This window comes from Ranitomeya imitator, chromosome 3 (assembly GCF_032444005.1).
Source record: "Ranitomeya imitator isolate aRanImi1 chromosome 3, aRanImi1.pri, whole genome shotgun sequence".
Classification (NCBI taxonomy): Eukaryota; Metazoa; Chordata; class Amphibia; order Anura; family Dendrobatidae; genus Ranitomeya; species Ranitomeya imitator.
The window spans coordinates 478,084,598-478,103,646 of record NC_091284.1 but is presented as its reverse complement, the minus strand read 5'-3'; the positions used below and the strand labels follow the sequence as shown (position 1 = coordinate 478,103,646).

General features: G+C 43.6%; 1 protein-coding gene across 1 annotated transcript in view; it reads left to right on the top strand.

Moving 5' to 3' along the window:
- The first annotated feature begins 1,663 nt into the window (after positions 1-1,663).
- RASA3 (RAS p21 protein activator 3) overlaps positions 1,664-19,049 on the top strand; it is a 278,927-nt gene continuing 261,541 nt past the window's right edge. The window contains exon 1 of the mRNA XM_069757531.1: positions 1,664-1,853. Coding sequence (XP_069613632.1) covers positions 1,799-1,853 — 55 coding nt within the window. The 5' untranslated portion in view covers positions 1,664-1,798. The remainder of the gene's footprint in view (positions 1,854-19,049) is intronic.

The window sequence follows — 19,049 nt, the reverse complement described above, 5'->3', positions numbered from 1 at the left end:
AGTTTGCTCCTAAATTTATATCCCAAGTTTTCATCTACTGCCAAGAATAGTAGGGGTGCAACAAAATAGTTTCGCCTAGGGCGCCGTAATCTCTCGGGCCGGCCCTGATGAGTATAACTATAGAATTAAAAAGTCCTCCATTCAGGAGTAAAGGTACCGTCACATTAAGCGACGCTGCAGCGATATAGACAACGATGCCGATCGTTGCAGCGTCGCTGTTTCGTCGCTGGAGAGCTGTCACACAGACAGCTCTCCAGCGACCAATGATGCCGAAGTCCCCTGGTAACCAGGGTAAACATCGGGTTACTAAGTGCAGGGCCGCGCTTAGTAACCCGATGTTTACCCTGGTTACCATTGTAAATGTAAAAAAAACCAAACACTACATACTTACATTCCGGCCCTGCGCTTAGTAACCCGATGTTTACCCTGGTTACCAGTGAAGACATCGCTGAATCGGCGTCACACACGCCGATTCAGCGATGTCAGCGGGTGATCCAGCGATGAAATAAAGTTCTGGACTTTCTGCTCCGACCAGCGATCTCACAGCAGGATCCTGATCGCTGCTGCGTGTCAAACACAACGATATCGCTAGCCAGGACGCTGCAACGTCACGGATCGCTATCGTTGTGAAGTTGTTCAGTGTGAAGGTACCTTAAGAGCATTGAAAAGATTCCTGTTTTTTTTTTTACAAACACTTTGCAATTATAACCATTTACCAACTTGAGACAACTATTCCCTTCTATGGCAGTCCCTGACAGTGTTGTGCAGATATATAAAGAAAAGACCTTGCACTCAACTTAGATGCTCTGGTGACATTTTAATGTAGTACTCGTAAACGTTTCAGTCCAATACAACAGGACCTTCATCAGTAACGTAATGAAAGATAATAGGAGAGACACCCGTGTCTCTGAGCACACTGAACGCAGCGTCTTAGGAAACGTGGAATAACGTTAAGTCAGGGACCTAATCCCAACTGTTAGAGTGAGAGGAGAAGTGTGCCAGGAAGCAGACGCGGAGTCCTCCTTCCTAAGACGCTGCGTTCAGTGTGCTCAGAGACACGGGTGTCTCTCCTATCATTACGTTACTGATGAAGGTCCTGTTGTATTGGACCGAAACGTTTACGAGTACTACATTAAAATGTCACCAGAGCATCTAAGTTGAGTGCAAGGTCTTTTCTTTCTATACTCCAAGGTGTGGGAGCCTACCTTTGCACCACTAGCAACTGTGCACACGCGCTTTATTGGTTTAGTGTTGTGCAGATGCTCAGTGGTGACATGGCCCTGGCCACTGTATCATTAGCCAGTCTCATCCCGGAATGGAACACCCTTTCAGTTCTGTGCAGTGGCTAATTCTGCCCCGGAGTCCACCTGCCGGCCGTCATGTTGCGCTTCTAGGGTCGGGTGCAGAGCGGGACACTGAATGGTTCGGGCAGTGTGCATGGTCTCCGGCAGTAACTAGTGCGGAGCACAGAGCCGGCGAGGAGCAGCGCCCGACTGTGCAGCAGCAGCACTAGCTCGCCTACCCATAGTCGACCCTAAAGCCCCGCCCTCCGCGCCTTAGCCAATAATGAGTGAGGACACTACTCCTGCCAACGCCCCCTCATTCTTTCTGTGTCATCGGCAGCCAATCAGCGATGAGGGGGCGTGTAGGCCAAGCCCCCTCCAGTCTCGCGTCCCGGGTTGGAGGATGTCACCGAGTCCGGACGCTTCGCGCTGTAGTGTGAGGAGGAGACCGGGCTCCAGAGCTGCAGTGGCCGGAGCGCAGTGCTACAGCGAGCAGTGCTACAGCGCCGAGCACTATGGCGGTGGAGGAGGAAGGCATCCGAGTCTTTCAGAGCGTCAGGATCAAGATAGGTGAGCGGGGGCAGGTGACTAGCGCGGGACGGCTGCACAGGATGGCACTGTGACCTCATAGACTTGGATGATGTCACTTGTTACCACCCTGACGGCGGCTGTGCCAGCACACGAGGGAGAAGCGGCCCCTCGTGGCCATGTGAGCTGCCTGCTGGCAAGACCCTCCCTGGGCAACAAAGCCCCCATTCTTCTGTCCCAGTGTAAAATGTGTGCCCGGAATACCAAGCCATGGCCCCGCCAGCTAGTAGCATGGGCGCAGTGGGCCGCCGGGCTGGGCGCTGCTACATGGGGGAGCCCTTCTCCGTAGCTCAGTATGGCACCAGGTGTAAGAATTGGCTTTTTCTTGCTCCGGGGTCTGTGTGCTATTTGTAACCATCCTCGGGAAGTGTAGTATCAGCCAGTGGGAGCACTGGTACCCGACAGGGGCTGCTGTCCCAAAAGATGTCTTCAGGAGGGGGTGCCTGGTCCAAGTTTCCACGGTCCGGCCGCCCCTCAGGTAGAGAAGTGTCCCCATGGAACTGGCGAGATGACTGACACTCTGCCTGGTAATGTCTCTGCCTGCGGCCTCCTGGTGGTTGTGATGTGAACTGCAGCCTGTCACATGTAGAAGAATTGGAGCCTAAATGTGAAGGAAAGTGCGTGCCCCTAATTATCAGGGCCTAAATGTTCAGGGCCTGCAGCCGCCCAGAGGATGGATGGTGGTGTTCTGGGTATGATGATTGTGGTGGGGTAACGGCCCCCTAATAACCGCTGCCCGTGCTGATCATTGCCTCCGGGGTCATGTGGAAGTTCTGCCTTTCCTTTGTAGTAGGTATAGTATTCTTGTGCAATACACGTGTGTGCGATTTTGTTTTTCTTAGTGTTTTTGCGTTTTTTGCCATTTGCATATAATCAGAATTATCATTATCTGATTGGATTTTTAATCTAATAAATATTATTTTTTGCTAGAGCCTGTGTTCTATAATAATGTGCCTCTAAATGACTATATATATATATATATATATATATATATATATATATATATATATATATATATATATATATATATATATATATATATATATATATATATATTTTTTTTTCAGTTTGAGGTTTTCCCATGTAGAAGGAAACCAGCAGTTTGGTTGTGGTTTTTTATCAAGTGTCAAATCCGCTGCGGATATTTTTTCCACTTAAAGGTGGAGTCCTGCTCCCGCTGACCACAAAGTGCTGATATCTCTTCTAGTCGGGCTTTGCCTGCACCCTATTTCAGTCTCACCGTTGCAAAGTGTGAACTGCACAAATAAGGATCTAAAATGTTTATTTTGGGGGATTTTGTAAAAGTGAAATGCTTGCCTAGAGCAACCAATCTGGTTGCAGCTTTCTTTAAAAAAACAAAAACAAAAAAAAAAGCACCTGAAAAGTAAAGCCGATATCTGATTGGTTGTCATAGAGAATGTGCTTCCATTTCCAATTTTTGCAGCAGTTTTGTTTACTCTATTTTTAAAGGGGTATTCCCACGTCTATGAACCCATCCCATTATGTAGTATATGTAATAATAATCTCAGCAATTACCTCCAATTAGAAATGTAGTATGGTTCTTCTGATTTGCTATGTCGCCTACACCATGTAGGGCATTGCAGTAGTTGAGGTATCCATAGGTTACTACCACTAACAGCTAACTGTAACTGTACGAGTGATCGTAACCATGGATACCTAAGCTACTGCAATGCCCTTCACATGGGGAAGGAGATATAGCTAATCAGAAGAACTATACTACATTTCTAATTTCCCAGAGGAGCATTGCACGGCGAATAAGCCTCCTTTCCTTGACAAGCCAGAGCTGGTATGTCACTCTCCACAAGGAGAAACCTTACCCCTTAGACCCCAGTCCAGAGCCTCTCCCCTAGCCAAATCAGATCTCATACTTTGCACTGACGAAGGCCAAGTCACTATCAACCCTTTAAGACTTGTTAAAGGGTTAATGGTGACTTGTAGGATTACTACTTCCAACAGGTGGCGCTATATAGAGTTCAAGTCCTTCTCTCTGAAGAGGCAATTTGCATATAATTGGAAGGTATTTGCTATTATTATTAATAATAATATTACACCTGCTACATGTTGGGATAGGCTCTTGTAGATGGGAATACCCCTTTAGAGGCGATGTCACCAGATTTCACATTGCAAACTCTAAACATTATTAAAGGGAACCTCCATCTGCGCATGCGCGGCCTCAGGAAGATGGCCGCGCCCACCGAGAAACCGCTGAATAGCGGCGAGCGCGCTCTTTTTATACAGCTGTGCAGTGCATTCGGCACTTGCGCATGCGAGAAGCACTACGCCACCAACGGGAACATAAGCAAGATGTGGGGGAGAAACAGCGCTGTGACCTGACCAGCCTGATTGACAGGCGAAAAAGGCCACTTTTGTAAGGTATTTCGGCAGCATAGGTGGGGAATCAGGGGACAAAAAATACCCTATTGTAAAGCACAGCTCAGGCCCTATTTAACGGTATTTTTATCTCCTACTGAAAAAACAGGGTGACAGGTTCCCTTTAAATATATCTCAGACCTGATGGGGATAGTGTACTTACATTTTCAAAGTATGTCAGAACCTGATCTCGATATTAAGATTACTGAACACACTTGTACACGCGGGCTCTCTGTCTCCACCCAGCCTGACTGACAGCTGCAGCTTGTACTGAGCAGTGTGAGATCTAAGCTACAGCAGGGAGGAGGGCCACTGAGGAGTTTGACAACGTGGGTGGAGATTGAAGGTAACAGTTCAGAAAGGATTATACAGCCATTCGGACATGGACTTTCAAAGTAAATACATCATTCTCATCAGGTCTAACGTATCTATTGATTATTGCTTGTACAGTGAACTTTGGCGACAGATCTGATTTAAATGGCTGCACAAGCGGTAGCTGGCAACAAAAAGATGTTTTGCTGCCAACTATTCTCTCTGACACTCCATTAATATTCATATTCAGCATCTCCTACCCTGACTGATGCGGTTACTTGTCGTCCGTGTTTTTGAATGGATTCCCTGCTTCTATTATTTTTGCTTACAGTAGGAACATGTTTGTCTAGACGCAGCTGCCGGTAATGGCTGATTGTGGCGGTTCTGGTTCCCCTAATTTCAGCATGGGACCCCTCACAGTACCAGTATGCCAGTGCCTGTCATACACCCTGTCCACACTCTGCTAACCATGCCTGATCTGCCAGGCGGTTGGTGCAGTTACAAGCTGTCAGTCATCGGCACAGCGTGTGAACATGATCTTGGATCTTATTCCGAAAAGGAAGTGAAAGCTAGAAAGGAAATTGCCTTATCTAACCAATATATAGCGGGGCGTTACATAAGTGTAGGGACGGAAGCGTAATGCAACTAGATTTATCAATTGTAAATGCAGAACTGACATAGCGGTACGGTGGATGAACTGTGGTGGGGCGTGATGTACCCCTTTAAGAGGCGTAAAGGAGTGTATCTTGTAAATCTCCAAGTAGGGGCCGCGGATAAAGGGCAAGTTCTGATCGGATGAATACCATGTCTTCATTAATCTGAGCTTATCAGCTTGTTCCTGCAGGCCTAGTAGATATGGCCCCCCCAGGATGTAGCCGTATGCAGACCTCCTCCCCTCCCCCACACACCCACCATGAGGGACGCCATGACTGGACCCAGAAGACCCCAGTATAAGTCAATAGGGGTCATATGGCATTGAAAGTGGTCATTGTGCGATGCATCCATTGAAGACATCCATAGAGTTGGTAGATGCAGGAGCCCCCACCCCAAGCACTTCACCCAAGCTCCTTTCTGTAGGCCTAAAGACAACTGTTACCGAATACAGTGCTTTATGGCGTTCTATGAGCGCCAGTGCAGCCAGCAGCACCCTGGACACTTGGACCTCACGTCCGGCATCTATTGCTGAGAAGGTCACTTTCACATGAGCAAAGTATGAAACATAAGCCGAAAACCATTATACCCTGTTATTCACATATTGGGCAGATTCCTCAGGTTATTACCACTGAAATGAAGAAAAAAAAAACAGCAATTTTCCCAGAACTATTGCATGTGATTCCATAAAAGGAACATTAGCAATCAGTCGTTCTAGGAGAAAAGTCCGCTTTAACCCAGGGATAGGCTGCCCCTTGTAGATTCATGAACCATTATTGCAATTTTTTTTAAATCTGTTTGTTTGGTTTCTCCAAGATAGTCTGAATATTTTGACTATTGTAGGGAGTTTTGTTTCTAAGAATTCAGATGGCGCTGGGTCAAGGCACTGTATTGTGTTGGACTTGCTAAGTTGGGACATGATTAATATTGGCTTTATTTAGTCAACAAATGAAAAAAATCTTTTGAGGTCCTTGTTCATTTTTGCTGTTTTACCTCCGTTTAAGTTTCTCGATGGTCAGTGTTAAACCACCAATTCTACATGGAGACTGTCAGTAATTTGCGGTGTATAGCATTCACACATACTACTTTCTATTCCTGAGCTCTCCCATTTTTGGATAGAAATATCTTGGTGTCACATGTACAGCAAGCAATAAGAGGTCAATTAGGCTTTTTTTGTGTTGGAAGCTAGAGCTATCTTTTATTTATTTATTTTTTCCTAAATATGGAACTAAAAGTTTTTTCTGGAAGTTGTCTGTGTAGTGCGTGCCAGTTCTCCTTCATTAGTAACCAGCGATGTGCATGTAGTACCTTGTGGTCACTAGGGTTGAGCAACTTTTACTTTTTTAGGGTCGAGTCGGGTTTCGCGAAACCCGGCTATCTCAAAAGTCGAGAGAAATTGGATTGGCCGATTATCGCGAAAAGTCGGGGATCGACCGAAACACGAAACCCAATGCAAAGTCAATGGGAAATCTCTCTCTCTCTCAAAATGGCGCCAAACGTGTCATACGAAACGCGACTTTGGGGCGAAGATCGCCGACCGCATGGCCGATTCCACACTAGGGTCGGGTTTCATGAAACCCGACTTTGCCAAAAGTCGGCAACTCTTGAATTTGTCCGATCCGTTTCGCTCAAGCCTAGTGGTCACGTCTGGTGCTGTTGCTTTAGGTTATTGTAAACTAGTGTTCCACCATATCGTGCAGTCTAAACAGGCTGCCAATCTCCTGACAAACGAGGAAAACGCTTGTTCGTCAGATGACGTGATCTTTTGATTTGGACAAAATAGTCGCCGTTCTCAGCAGCGCATTGTTCTTTGTAAACAGGAGCTGTGCTGCCGAGAACAAAGTCACGGTCCCTGAAAAAACATGGCCGTGAATACCACCATAGATTGAGTTTATGTATAACCCTTAAAAAATGGGATTTAACACATACATATGCAATATGTCTGAATGGGGCCCTATTACGTACAAGAAAATTCACGGATGTCTGTCTTCTTCCCAATGGTACATAAATCACATATAGAGATGCACATACAGTAGTGTCTTAATTGCTTAAGCTCTGAGTTGGTAACCTCTAAAGCTATGTTCACACAGGTCAGAAAATCTGCACTGCCTTTTTTGGAAATTAATCTAGAGAGAAATTTTGTATTGAATCCACAGGAAAAAAAATTGACAATGTCTGAAATCTGCAGGAGATTTATTCCTTTGCAAATTGCATCCCATGTCGACGTGCCCTAAAATAGAATGTGTCTCTTATATTGGTGATTATATTTAATGAAGCTTTGGAGCATAGCTAAGCACAGCCTGTCGTCACGTATCTTGTGCCTGCCTTCCAGCGATGGATTCCTACAGGGTGGAACAGTTGCCGTCACAGCTGCCGCCCTACAAAGAGCCTCTGTGAAAGACCAGTCATGAGTGTTTAGGTTTAAAATGGAAAAGACCAAAGCCCCCAAGAATTGAAAGAAAAAAACTCACTGAAAATAAAATATATATTTTTTTTAAAAAGGGGATTACAGATGGCTAGGGCATCACAGCTGCTTTCTTCTAGAAAACATGGTGGCACTGTGCATGAATGTGTATTGAACGTTTTTTTATTGCAATTCCATAAAGGGTGAAAGCCTCTGTATAAAATGTGTGAATGTAACTGTAGACTTTTTTATTTGCTACTTGAAAAATATAGTTCAAACTCTGAGGTATACTTTGCCAAAAGGCATATTCCCAAGAGGATGCACTTTTGGCACACGTTGGGTCTGTTGGACACTTTTAGCACACGTTGACTCAGTTGGATACTTTCGGCACATGTTGGCTCAGTTGGATACTTTCTGTCACGTTGTTAACGGCGATAAAGGGGCAGGACGGCGTACTGGGACCCGCACCTGTCCCTGCCACTATAATGGGGCCCTGACTTTCCCTTATCTCAGCGGTACCTATGATGGTTAGAAGGCCTGAGCCGACAGCGTATCCCTGTCTCCTGTGCAGGCCCTATCAATGGCCCCCTCACCCCCCAAAGGAGGTGGACTGCACCAGTGTATAAATACAACAATTAACAGGGTATACAGACAAGGTAACTCAGAGTCTCAAACTCACCAAATACTCACACAACCACAGATGTAACACATAGAAGGAAAGAGAAGGAAAAAACTAGGAAGGAAAACAGGTTTAACATGCAACCAAAACAGCAGACACCAATCTCTGTAAATAAACCTCCAAGCTCCTTAATACCACGCTCCTTCAACCTCCAAGCCAGGCAGCTGAACTGATCACTGACAACAGTTGTAGACAAAGCTGAGTCTATATAGGAGAGGAGATTACAAAAATCAATTCAGCTAAGAGACCAAGCTCTCAGCAACTTCAGCAACTAGGTTTAACTCCTGACCTGCTGGCAAAAGACAGCCAGGTCAGAATTCAGGAGCTTCTGTTCATCGTGTGTGAACGAGGCCCAGAGCGCTGCGGTTCTCTGGAACCTCTGTCGCGGAAGCCCCGTGACAGTTTCGGTGTATATACCGCGTAAGCATGCAAATTTAGCTCTGTCATAATGTGAGCACTTTCTAACCTTAAAGGTATGTACACACAATGTTTTTTTTCATGTCAGTCCGTTCGGAAACCTGTCCTAAAAAGTGTTTTTAAAAATACTAAAAAGAATAACCATATGTACTGTCAATACGACCCGCTGTTCATATGTTCAGTTTCTCTGAACTTTTTTTTAAGCTCTTTAGGTTTCAAAAGTAGTGAAGTGGCTAAAATAAGTGATTAGTCCTATCGTCTGCCACTTTCGCTTGGAAGCTGCAAACAGGTTTATATATTTAAAAACTACAAAAAAGGCACCAATAAAGCTGCTGGTAATTTCTTGAAGCTTCTTCTCCTCCTACCTCTACTGACGTTTTAAAGACGCCATGGCCACGTGCCTCAAACTTTTAAGTTTTTCATGGCCTAATGTGGCCCCTGTATTTTTCCTAAGCTAGCTTTGATGGAAGCCTGTTTTTCTTTTATCCATTGTTTACCACATAACAGATGTATTGTGTATGCTTTGTGGTATGTTCCACCCATTTTAAAGTGGTTTACTGTATTGTTTTTTTTTTCCCCTGTGCATGAGTATGGGTGGAGTATATTCAGAAATTGCAAGGTTTGCAAAGAAGTCTTGCTATTTCACCTGAACCAAACCCACTTCAGAGCAGTCTGGCCTGACTACTTACTGTTGAGCTTGGCATGGCATTCAGTCTATGATTAAACGTTAACTTGTTTTTTTGGGTGATTGCTTCTGTTGGTATTTGTCCGAACCTCATTCTCCATGTGTTATGTGTAAGGCCTCGTCCGTGTGGTACGGCAAGACATTGTTACAGCACCAGATTACAGAGGGAGAAATGGTGTCATAAAACGGTGTTCCAACTAACATGTTGAGATTCATACTTAAATTCTATGTACATTACGGACTCCTTTGGGGCCAGAGATGAGTTGTGAAAAGCCATAAAACTACTAGGTAAAAAAAAGGCCACATAAATGTTAGTCAGCCAATCACAATGATATAGACAGGATCAGCCAAAGATATTATAGATCTTGATATGCAGGCCTATCGTGAAATGTCAGGAAAAAGAGAGGGTGGGTAGTGTGAATTCATGTGCCTGTCCATTTTGTTATCCAGAGAGATTAACGGAGTCTAGCTGAATGACCACTAGATGCTAGATTTTTTTTTTTTTTTCAGGAGCTTTGACCAAACAGAAGAATAATAACTTGCAGATTCATCAAATAAAATAAATCCAACAACATACTGTAAAGTGGATCTGTCCATAGTTGCTCAGCAGCTCTGAATAGGACAGGTTTTGCTCTAGCAACTCCATCAGGTCCCAGGGAGGCATTGACCTTTCCACTTTAACCATGGCACAGGGATGTGGACTTACACATGACCCTGGGTTGAGTCCTCGGAGTAGCTGCTGGCTGACAGGAGTGTTTAGGGTTATCTTTTAAGAGCCCACAAGCCTCCAAGAAAGACTACTGTCAAACTGTGGAAAGTTCTTGAACATTAGTCTGGAAAAGGCTCAAGCAGTTACAGGAAAATTAGTCCAACATGCTGACTCAAAATATCAGACAATTGTGAATGCTGTCTAAAATAGTCAACTACTTTCCCTGAAGGATCTTTCACATGTCAGTGTCTCACCACTGTGTGGTGTGGTGACCGTTTGTGGTGACCTGTGTGGTCACGTGTGGTGACCGTTTTCACACGTATCGGAGACACACACGTTGACCCATTCAAGTGAATGGGTCTGCGCACATGAAAGTTGTTTCCACGAACTGTGTCCCCACTGGCAAAATACGCTGACATGTCTGTGTTTTTTATCATCATCCATGTGTCATCAGTGTGACACGTACCAGAGCCTGGGAATCAGCAGTACTGTTTGCGCTGATCCTCAGTGCCAGGTGATGAAGACGGCTAACATCTTTGTCCACTACTCTCCCTGTGATCAGCGCGAGCAGTGGGCAATGTTGAGTTATATTCAGCCCCCCGCTGTCTACATCGAGTGTAAAATTAAGAATAAAATAAAAAAAAATCACATTATACTCACCATAACACTTAATCCCCCGAACGAAGCCATTGTCCCCCATAAACAAACAAATTCAGAGTGTCCCATGCCGTAATGCATCTGTGCAACATTTGCTTCTCATCATGAGCAATGGCCTGAGGTGACTGCCCATGCTGAAGAGCTGGGGAGAATGGCTCACTGCACTGTGATTTCTCCCGGAGAACTGCACAGACATCAGTGAGATCAGTGGAGTTCACCGTGAGGCCCACCCTTACTGCAGTGAGTCATTCTCCCCGCTCCGTTTTTTTTCTTGTTTTATTCCGCTTTGGCACTTCATGTAAAATATAATGTCTGTGTATTGTTCGGCTGAAGAGCATACATGTTGTCTTATCTTCATGCATCATTGTAACGAGTAGCATGCTGCTGAGTAATGGCCCTTTACACTGTCTTCTGATAAGACCTTCTGTAATAACCGAGGAAAATATTGTTGTGACGCACTTGGTTTACGATTTTTACAACACAGTCAAGAGCAAGCAATTAAACAATTGTCTTTACTGTGCTGGATTTCCCATGAATTTTTCAGATATTAGCGTATCATTTGATCCTCGTGTTTTTATTTGATTGCCCACGAACTCTCTTTACTGCTCAAAATGCAAACAACTGAATCACACTGCCTTGTGTGCTTTGTGGAAAAGCTTTGGTTATCATCATACCTGTTAGGCTGTGTGCACACGTTCTGGATTTTTCGTGTTTTTTTCACGATAAAACCACAAAAAAACGCTCACATTAGGCATCCTAATAATAAAATGCAATCCGCATTTTGTATGCACATGCTGCGTTTCTTTCCAGAGCGGAAACGCATTCCGGAAAAAAACGCAGCATGTTCATTAATTTTCGGAATCGCGGGGATTCCGCACACATAGGAATGCGTTGATCCGCTTACTTCCCGCATGGGGCTGTGCCCACCATGCGGGAAGTAAGCGGATCATGTGCGGATGGTACCCAGGGTGGAGGAGAGGAGACTCTCCTCCACGGACTGGGCACCATATACGGTAATTGTTAAAAAAGAATTAAAATAAATAGTGATATACTCACCTTCCGATGGCCCCCGGAGTCCTCCCGCCTCTCAGTGGTGAACACAGCGGTTTCCATTCCCAGGGATTCTTTGTGCGAAGGACCTGGGATGACGTCGCGGTCATGTGACCATGACGTCATCCCAGGTCCTTCGCGCAAAGCATCCATGGGAACGGAAGCTGCCGCGTGCACTGCTGAGGAGATCGGGGGCCGTCGGAAGGTGAGAAAATATATATATATATATATATGTATACAAAAATCAGCAAATGAAGGCAGCACTCCAAATCCTCATGCAGGTAAAAATGTGACTTTTATTGAACCCACATCTCTGTGCGACGTTTCGGCTCACACTGAGCCTTTTTCAAGCAGTGAGTGTCATTAACAATGGTGCTTTTATAGACATAATCTACATACATTTGCATATTTCATTGGTCATTAGGCATAAATACATGTATACATACATAGATCAACAATTGTGTAAAAAAATCTCATATGTGCAATCCATTTCTCATAAAGTGCATAGTGCCAAAGTGCTAATAGATTCCAACATCTTCACTGTTATTTTGAACATTTCATACATATTTCTTTTTAATACACATCTCTCTCATAGTGTATCTTATGTTTGTTTATATTCCTTACCCCACCATACATCGGTCAAAACCACATGGAGGACGCTACATCTACCATTCTCGGCGTCCTCTCTCCTCTACTGCGCATGTCATTGCGTCATTTCTCTGTGTCATAGGCTGCCGGCCAATCCCAATCCTTCCCTAGTCAGTTTCTCTTAGCGCATGCGCACTCGCCGCTCGTCAGCGCCGGGACGCCATCTTGAATGTGGCAAGATGCGTCTCTCAACGCCAGGCTCCTAGCCACTATCAGTTTTTTAATCCCTATATTGCGGTACATCTATTTCAGTTGTGAGATGTATCTCCAACTATATATTCTATTAATAGATAGTCTCTGATTGTTACAATGTGGTTTTGCACTGACATAATGGATGACACCCTATTCAGGTTACATCCATTTGTCCATGTCCCTCCTATTTGACACACAGCCCTTAGCGGCCATGTTGTCGTCCTAGGGGGGTCCACATAAGTGATTTTTTTTTTTTTTTTTGCCAACCATCCTATTCCCAAAATAAACTTCCATGTACCACAGTTTTATATTACGCATGCTTTATTTATACTACTGAGACAATGTGATCGGCCGACAACCATGACTAATTATGAACAGAGATGGGACAAAAAATTTTTTACAACTAATCAATGAAGATAAGGAATAAGGATATTATATTTTTGTTTATTATTCTTTCATCCTCCATGTGGTCATGTTCCACCTGTTGGCAGGCCAAGGACTACTTGCAAGTTGCTGGGCGTGAAGATATCACTAAGATAATATAAAATAAAATAGTGTTAAAATTGGAGCTCCATATCAAATTCATATAATTCATCTGTATACAATACTCCAACACTAGGGATCCCCATACATCCGATTCTTAGGGGTATACTTATAGGGCTAATACATATTAGGGTGGATTTTAAATTCTACATTCAGCCCCTTTGGCTTCAGGGTGTCCAGCATATATATCCGTTTTAATTCTTGTTTTTTTTAAAAGGCTCACTCTATCTCCCCCTCTCCTTTGTATGGGGACCTTGTCTATAATCCTAAATTTGAGATCTTTCTCGGTATGGACCCCCCTAGGACGACAATATGGCCGCTAAGGGCTGTGTGTCAAATAGGAGGGACATGGACAAGCGGATGAGCCTGAAGAAGGTGTCATTCGTTGTGTCAGAGTGAAAAGGAATGCCGTATAACCAGTACTCACCATTAAAAAAAAAAATATAGCTTAAAAAACAAAATATAGCTTATAAATGAATCACTTATATGGACCCCCATAGGGTGACAATATGGCCTTGAAGGGCTGTGTGTTAAATGGGAGGGACATTGACAAATGGATGTAACCTGAATAGGGTGTCATCCATTATGTCAGTGCAAAACCACATTGTAACAATCAGAGACTATCTATTAATAGAATATATAGTTGGAGATACATCTCACAACTGAAATAGATGTACCGCAATATAGGGATTAAAAAACTGATAGTGGCTAGGAGCCTGGCGTTGAGAGACGCATCTTGCCACATTCAAGATGGCGTCCCGGCGCTGACGAGCGGCGAGTGCGCATGCGCTAAGAGAAACTGACTAGGGAAGGATTGGGATTGGCCGGCAGCCTATGACACAGAGAAATGACGCAATGACATGCGCAGTAGAGGAGAGAGGACGCCGAGAATGGTAGATGTAGCGTCCTCCATGTGGTTTTGACCGATGTATGGTGGGGTAAGGAATATAAACAAACATAAGATACACTATGAGAGAGATGTGTATTAAAAAGAAATATGTATGAAATGTTCAAAATAACAGTGAAGATGTTGGAATCTATTAGCACTTTGGCACTATGCACTTTATGAGATATGGATTGCACATATGAGATTTTTTTACACAATTGTTGATCTATGTATGCATACATGTATTTATGCCTAATGACCAATGAAATATGCAAATGTATGTAGATTATGCCTATAAAAGCACCATTGTTAATGACACTCACTGCTTGAAAAAGGCTCAGTGTGAGCCGAAACGTCGCACAGAGATGTGGGTTCAATAAAAGTCACATTTTTACCTGCATGAGGATTTGGAGTGCTGCCTCCATTTGCTGATTTTTGTATTTATGTGGGCAGATGAGTGGACCATTCTGCCCAGGAGGCCAGGCACCCACCGGTGAGCATTGTGCTGTTCCAATTTTATATATATATATATATATATATATATATATATATATATATATATATATATATATATATATATATATATATATACAGCGCCTACAAGTAGTATTCAACCCCCTCCAGATTTAGCAGGTTTAATAAGATGCAAATAAGTTAGAGCCTTCAAACTTCAAACAAGAGCAGGATTTATTAACAGATGCATAAATCTTACAAGCCAAAAAGTTTTGTTGCTCAGTTAAATTTTTATAAATTTTAAACATAAAAGTGTGGGTCAATTATTATTCAACCCCTAGGTTTAATATTTTGTGGAATAACCTTTGTTTGCAATTACAGCTAATAATCGTCTTTTATAAGACCTGATCAGGCCGGCACAGGTCTCTGGAGTTATCTTGGCCCACTCCTCCATGCAGATCTTCTCCAAGTTATCTAGGTTCTTTGGGTGTCTCATGTGGACTTTAATCTTGAGCTCCTTCCACAAGTTTTCAATTGGGTTAAGGTCAGGAGACTGACTAGGCCACTGCAACACCTTGATTTTTTGCCTCTTGAACCAGGCCTTGGTTTTCTTGGCTGTGTGCTTTGGGTCGTTGTCTTGTTGGAAGATGAAATGACGACCCATCTTAAGATCCTTGATGGAGGAGCGGAGGTTCTTGGCCAAAATCTCCAGGTAGGCCGTGCTATCCATCTTCCCATGGATGCGGACCAGATGGCCAGGCCCCTTGGCTGAGAAACAGCCCCACAGCATGATGCTGCCACCACCATGCTTGACTGTAGGGATGGTATTCTTGGGGTCGTATGCAGTGCCATCCAGTCTCCAAACGTCACGTGTGTGGTTGGCACCAAAGATATCGATCTTGGTCTCATCAGACCAGAGAACCTTGAACCAGTCAGTCTCAGAGTCCTCCAAGTGATCATGAGCAAACTGTAGACGAGCCTTGGCATGACGCTTTGAAAGTAAAGGTACCTTACGGGCTCGTCTGGAACGGAGACCATTGCGGTGGAGTACGTTACTTATGGTATTGACTGAAACCAATGTCCCCACTGCCATGAGATCTTCCCGGAGCTCCTTCCTTGTTGTCCTTATGTTAGCCTTGACTCTTCGGACAAGCCTGGCCTCGGCACGGGAGGAAACTTTCAAAGGCTGTCCAGGCCATGGAAGGCTAACAGTAGTTCCATAAGCCTTCCACTTCCGGATGATGCTCCCAACAGTGGAGACAGGTAGGCCCAACTCCTTGGAAAGGGTTTTGTACCCCTTGCCAGCCTTGTGACCCTCAACGATCTTGTCTCTGATGGCCTTGGAATGCTCCTTTGTCTTTTCCATGTTGACCATGTATGAGTGCTGTTCACAAGTTTGGGGAGGGTCTTAAATAGTCAGAAAAGGCTGGAAAAAGAGATAATTAATCCAAACATGTGAAGCTCATTGTTCTTTGTGCCTGAACTACTTCTTAATACTTTAGGGGAACCAAACAGAATTCTGGTGGGTTGAGGGGTTGAATAATAAATGACCCTCTGAAAAGACTTTTCACAAATTGAAAAAAAAATAAACAAAGAAATAACATTCTTTTTTGCTGCAGTGCATTTCACACTTCCAGGCTGATCTACAGTCCAAATGTCACAATGCCAAGTTAATTCCAAATGTGTAAACCCGCTAAATCTGCAGGGGGTCGAATACTACTTGTAGGCACTGTATATATATATATATATATATATATATATATATATATATATATATATATATATATATATATATATATATATATATATATATATATATATATATATATATATATATATATATTTTTTTTTTTTTTGTCATTTTTAACATATATATTTTTACTATTGATGCTGCATAGGCAGCATCAATAGTAAAAAGTTGGTCACACTCGATCAATAGTAAAAAGTTGGTCACACTCGTCAATCTGTCAATCAGTTTTCCAAGCAATGCTACAGATCGCATGGAAAACGCTATCATTCTGCAAGCTATTTACGCTTGCTAACCGCTAGTGTTTAGCGGGAAAACGCATGCCAATTCCTCATGCGATGTACCCGCAGCAGGAGTTGCAGAATTGCTGCGGAAATTTCAACGTGTGCACTTAGCCTTATGGGGGCTCTGGTTGCCATTACTGTGAGGGGGGGCGAAGCTGGATGTGGTAAGCGAACCGCTCTCATGGTCAGAAAGGTTGGAGAGCACTGCCCTATTGGCAGCACCAGCAAAAGCTATGAGATTTCATAAATCTCATGCACACGCTTTATTTTTTTATTTTTTCTCTGACTGAACTGGAAAACTGCTGCTTTAAAAAAAAAAAAAAAAAAAAATTAGCGTTTTTTTTTTCACCATAGAAAGCAATGAGAGTGCAAAATGCTAGGAAAAAAACGCAGCACAACTTGCCTTTTTAGGCTATGTGCACACGCTGCGGAATGGTGTGCGGATTTTTCTGCACTGATTTTGGTAAATCTGCAGGTAAACTGCACTGCGGATTTACCGTGGTTTTTCTGCATTTTTTGTGCAGATTCCACCTGTGGTTTTACACCTGCGGATTCCTATTGTGGAGCAGCTGCGGAATCCACACAAAGAATTGACATGCTGCGGAATATAAACCTCTGCGTTTCCACACTTTTTTTTCCGCAGCATGTGCACTGCGGATTTTGTTTTCCATAGGTTTCATTGTACTGTAAATGCATGGAAAACTGCTGCAAATCCGCAGCGGCCAATCCGCAGCGGATCTGCAGCAAAATCCGCAGCGTGTGCACGTAGCCTAATAAGCAGCTTCCTTACCTTCAAGATGGCAGGTTTCACCTGTAGAAAAACTCAACAAGTGAACATAGCCTATGGCTGTTTTTTGTCTATAAATTGCCATGGCAACCATCAGGACCACACAATCATGATCTCAGGGTGCCTACGGGGATAAAAGGGAGCCGCCACACTCTGTTAACCATCTAGATGCAATATTCACTATTGACAGCAGCATCTAAGGGTTTGCATGGCCATAGTCGGTGCTGACACCCATCATGGCTGATGCAGCAGGGGGTCAGCTGTAGTGTACAGCAGCGGCACTAACACCCATCAGGGAACGCTATTTACTTATAGCGCAGGTCAGGTTTAAGTCGTATTGGTGGTCACTAAGGGGTTAATAGAGCATAAGCACTGTTCTTACTTTGTGCCATAATATGAGTAATTTTAGTCTGGAATTGGGCTTACAAGAAGGGAAAGGGAGTGGGGTCTTTTTCATGCACTTCTGTATTCGTATGGTCCCTGGGACCCTGGAGGTGGATCTCGTATCGTCTTCTATGCGCTCTTGTAAAAGGTGAAGGTGCAGCTCCTAGCGATCTGTGTTTTAGTCACATAGTTGGTAGATAATCTGTGTACTGTCTTAAGTACGACCTCACTAATTACATTATGCCTCCGAAATGGGATGTGCAGCAGCAGTAAATTATGACCATGGAGACCACCTTGCCACAAGCCGGACTTTACTCAACCTACAATTAACCCCAACCCTTCCAGACAGCCTGTACAACAAGCTTCTCATTTTACAGGGTGCCACAGACAACACTTAACTTCCTCTCTAAAGATTTTTCAGGAAGCTTCCTGTGGTGTCCTTCCTTGAGTCTTGTTGTTTTTCTGAGAAAGAAAGAATGAAGACCGGAAATGGCAAGAAAATCCCTGTTTGAAAAGCTGTAGACAGAGCAAGAAAGCTTATGTGGCTAGATATATAAAATGTGCAGACACTTTTACTGACTTTCTTCTTGGTCCATGAAGTTCCTATACATCCTGTATGGTTCCCAGCATGAAGCCCATGTGAGGAAGTCTTCAGTTCGGAGGACCATCGAAAGAAATCGTAGGAATCGTTAATAAACCAGACTGCAGGTTGTCTGCTTGTAAATATCTGCTAGCATTTAGCAGTTATTACACATTTACGGAAAGTTTGGCAATGGAAAAAATTCCTAATATATTTGCCTTCATTACGAGGCTCAATACAGGCATTATTGCATTGTGTTTTTTATTTTGTTTCTGTTTTTGTTCTTTGTTTTAAATGTAGCAAGTTTTAGATCCTGTTACACTACATTCCTTTAAATAGTGAAAAACACGAAAAGTGTGAAAAAAAATAAAAAAAGATTGTTAATAAAAAATTGTCTTTCTCTCTCTCTCGGCTTCATGCCATAATTTTGCTCCATGTATGAGGCCTTAAACGTGGACCAATATGTAGCAATGGCCATAGGAATTTGTAGCAATTGTATACTCTCTTACGTCTAGGATAGGGGAGAACTTCCTGATATCTGGGGGTCTGACCGCTGTGACCTCCTTGGGTCACGATGGCGGGCCTATGTCTGAATGGAGCAGAGGTTAACTGGCTGATCTGTAGAAACCCTACGTGGTCCTGACAACAGGCTCTTTAGAGCCCCACATGGATGCACTTAGGTCTCGGCGTGCCCTCTTGTCACTGGGTGTGCCCTCTTG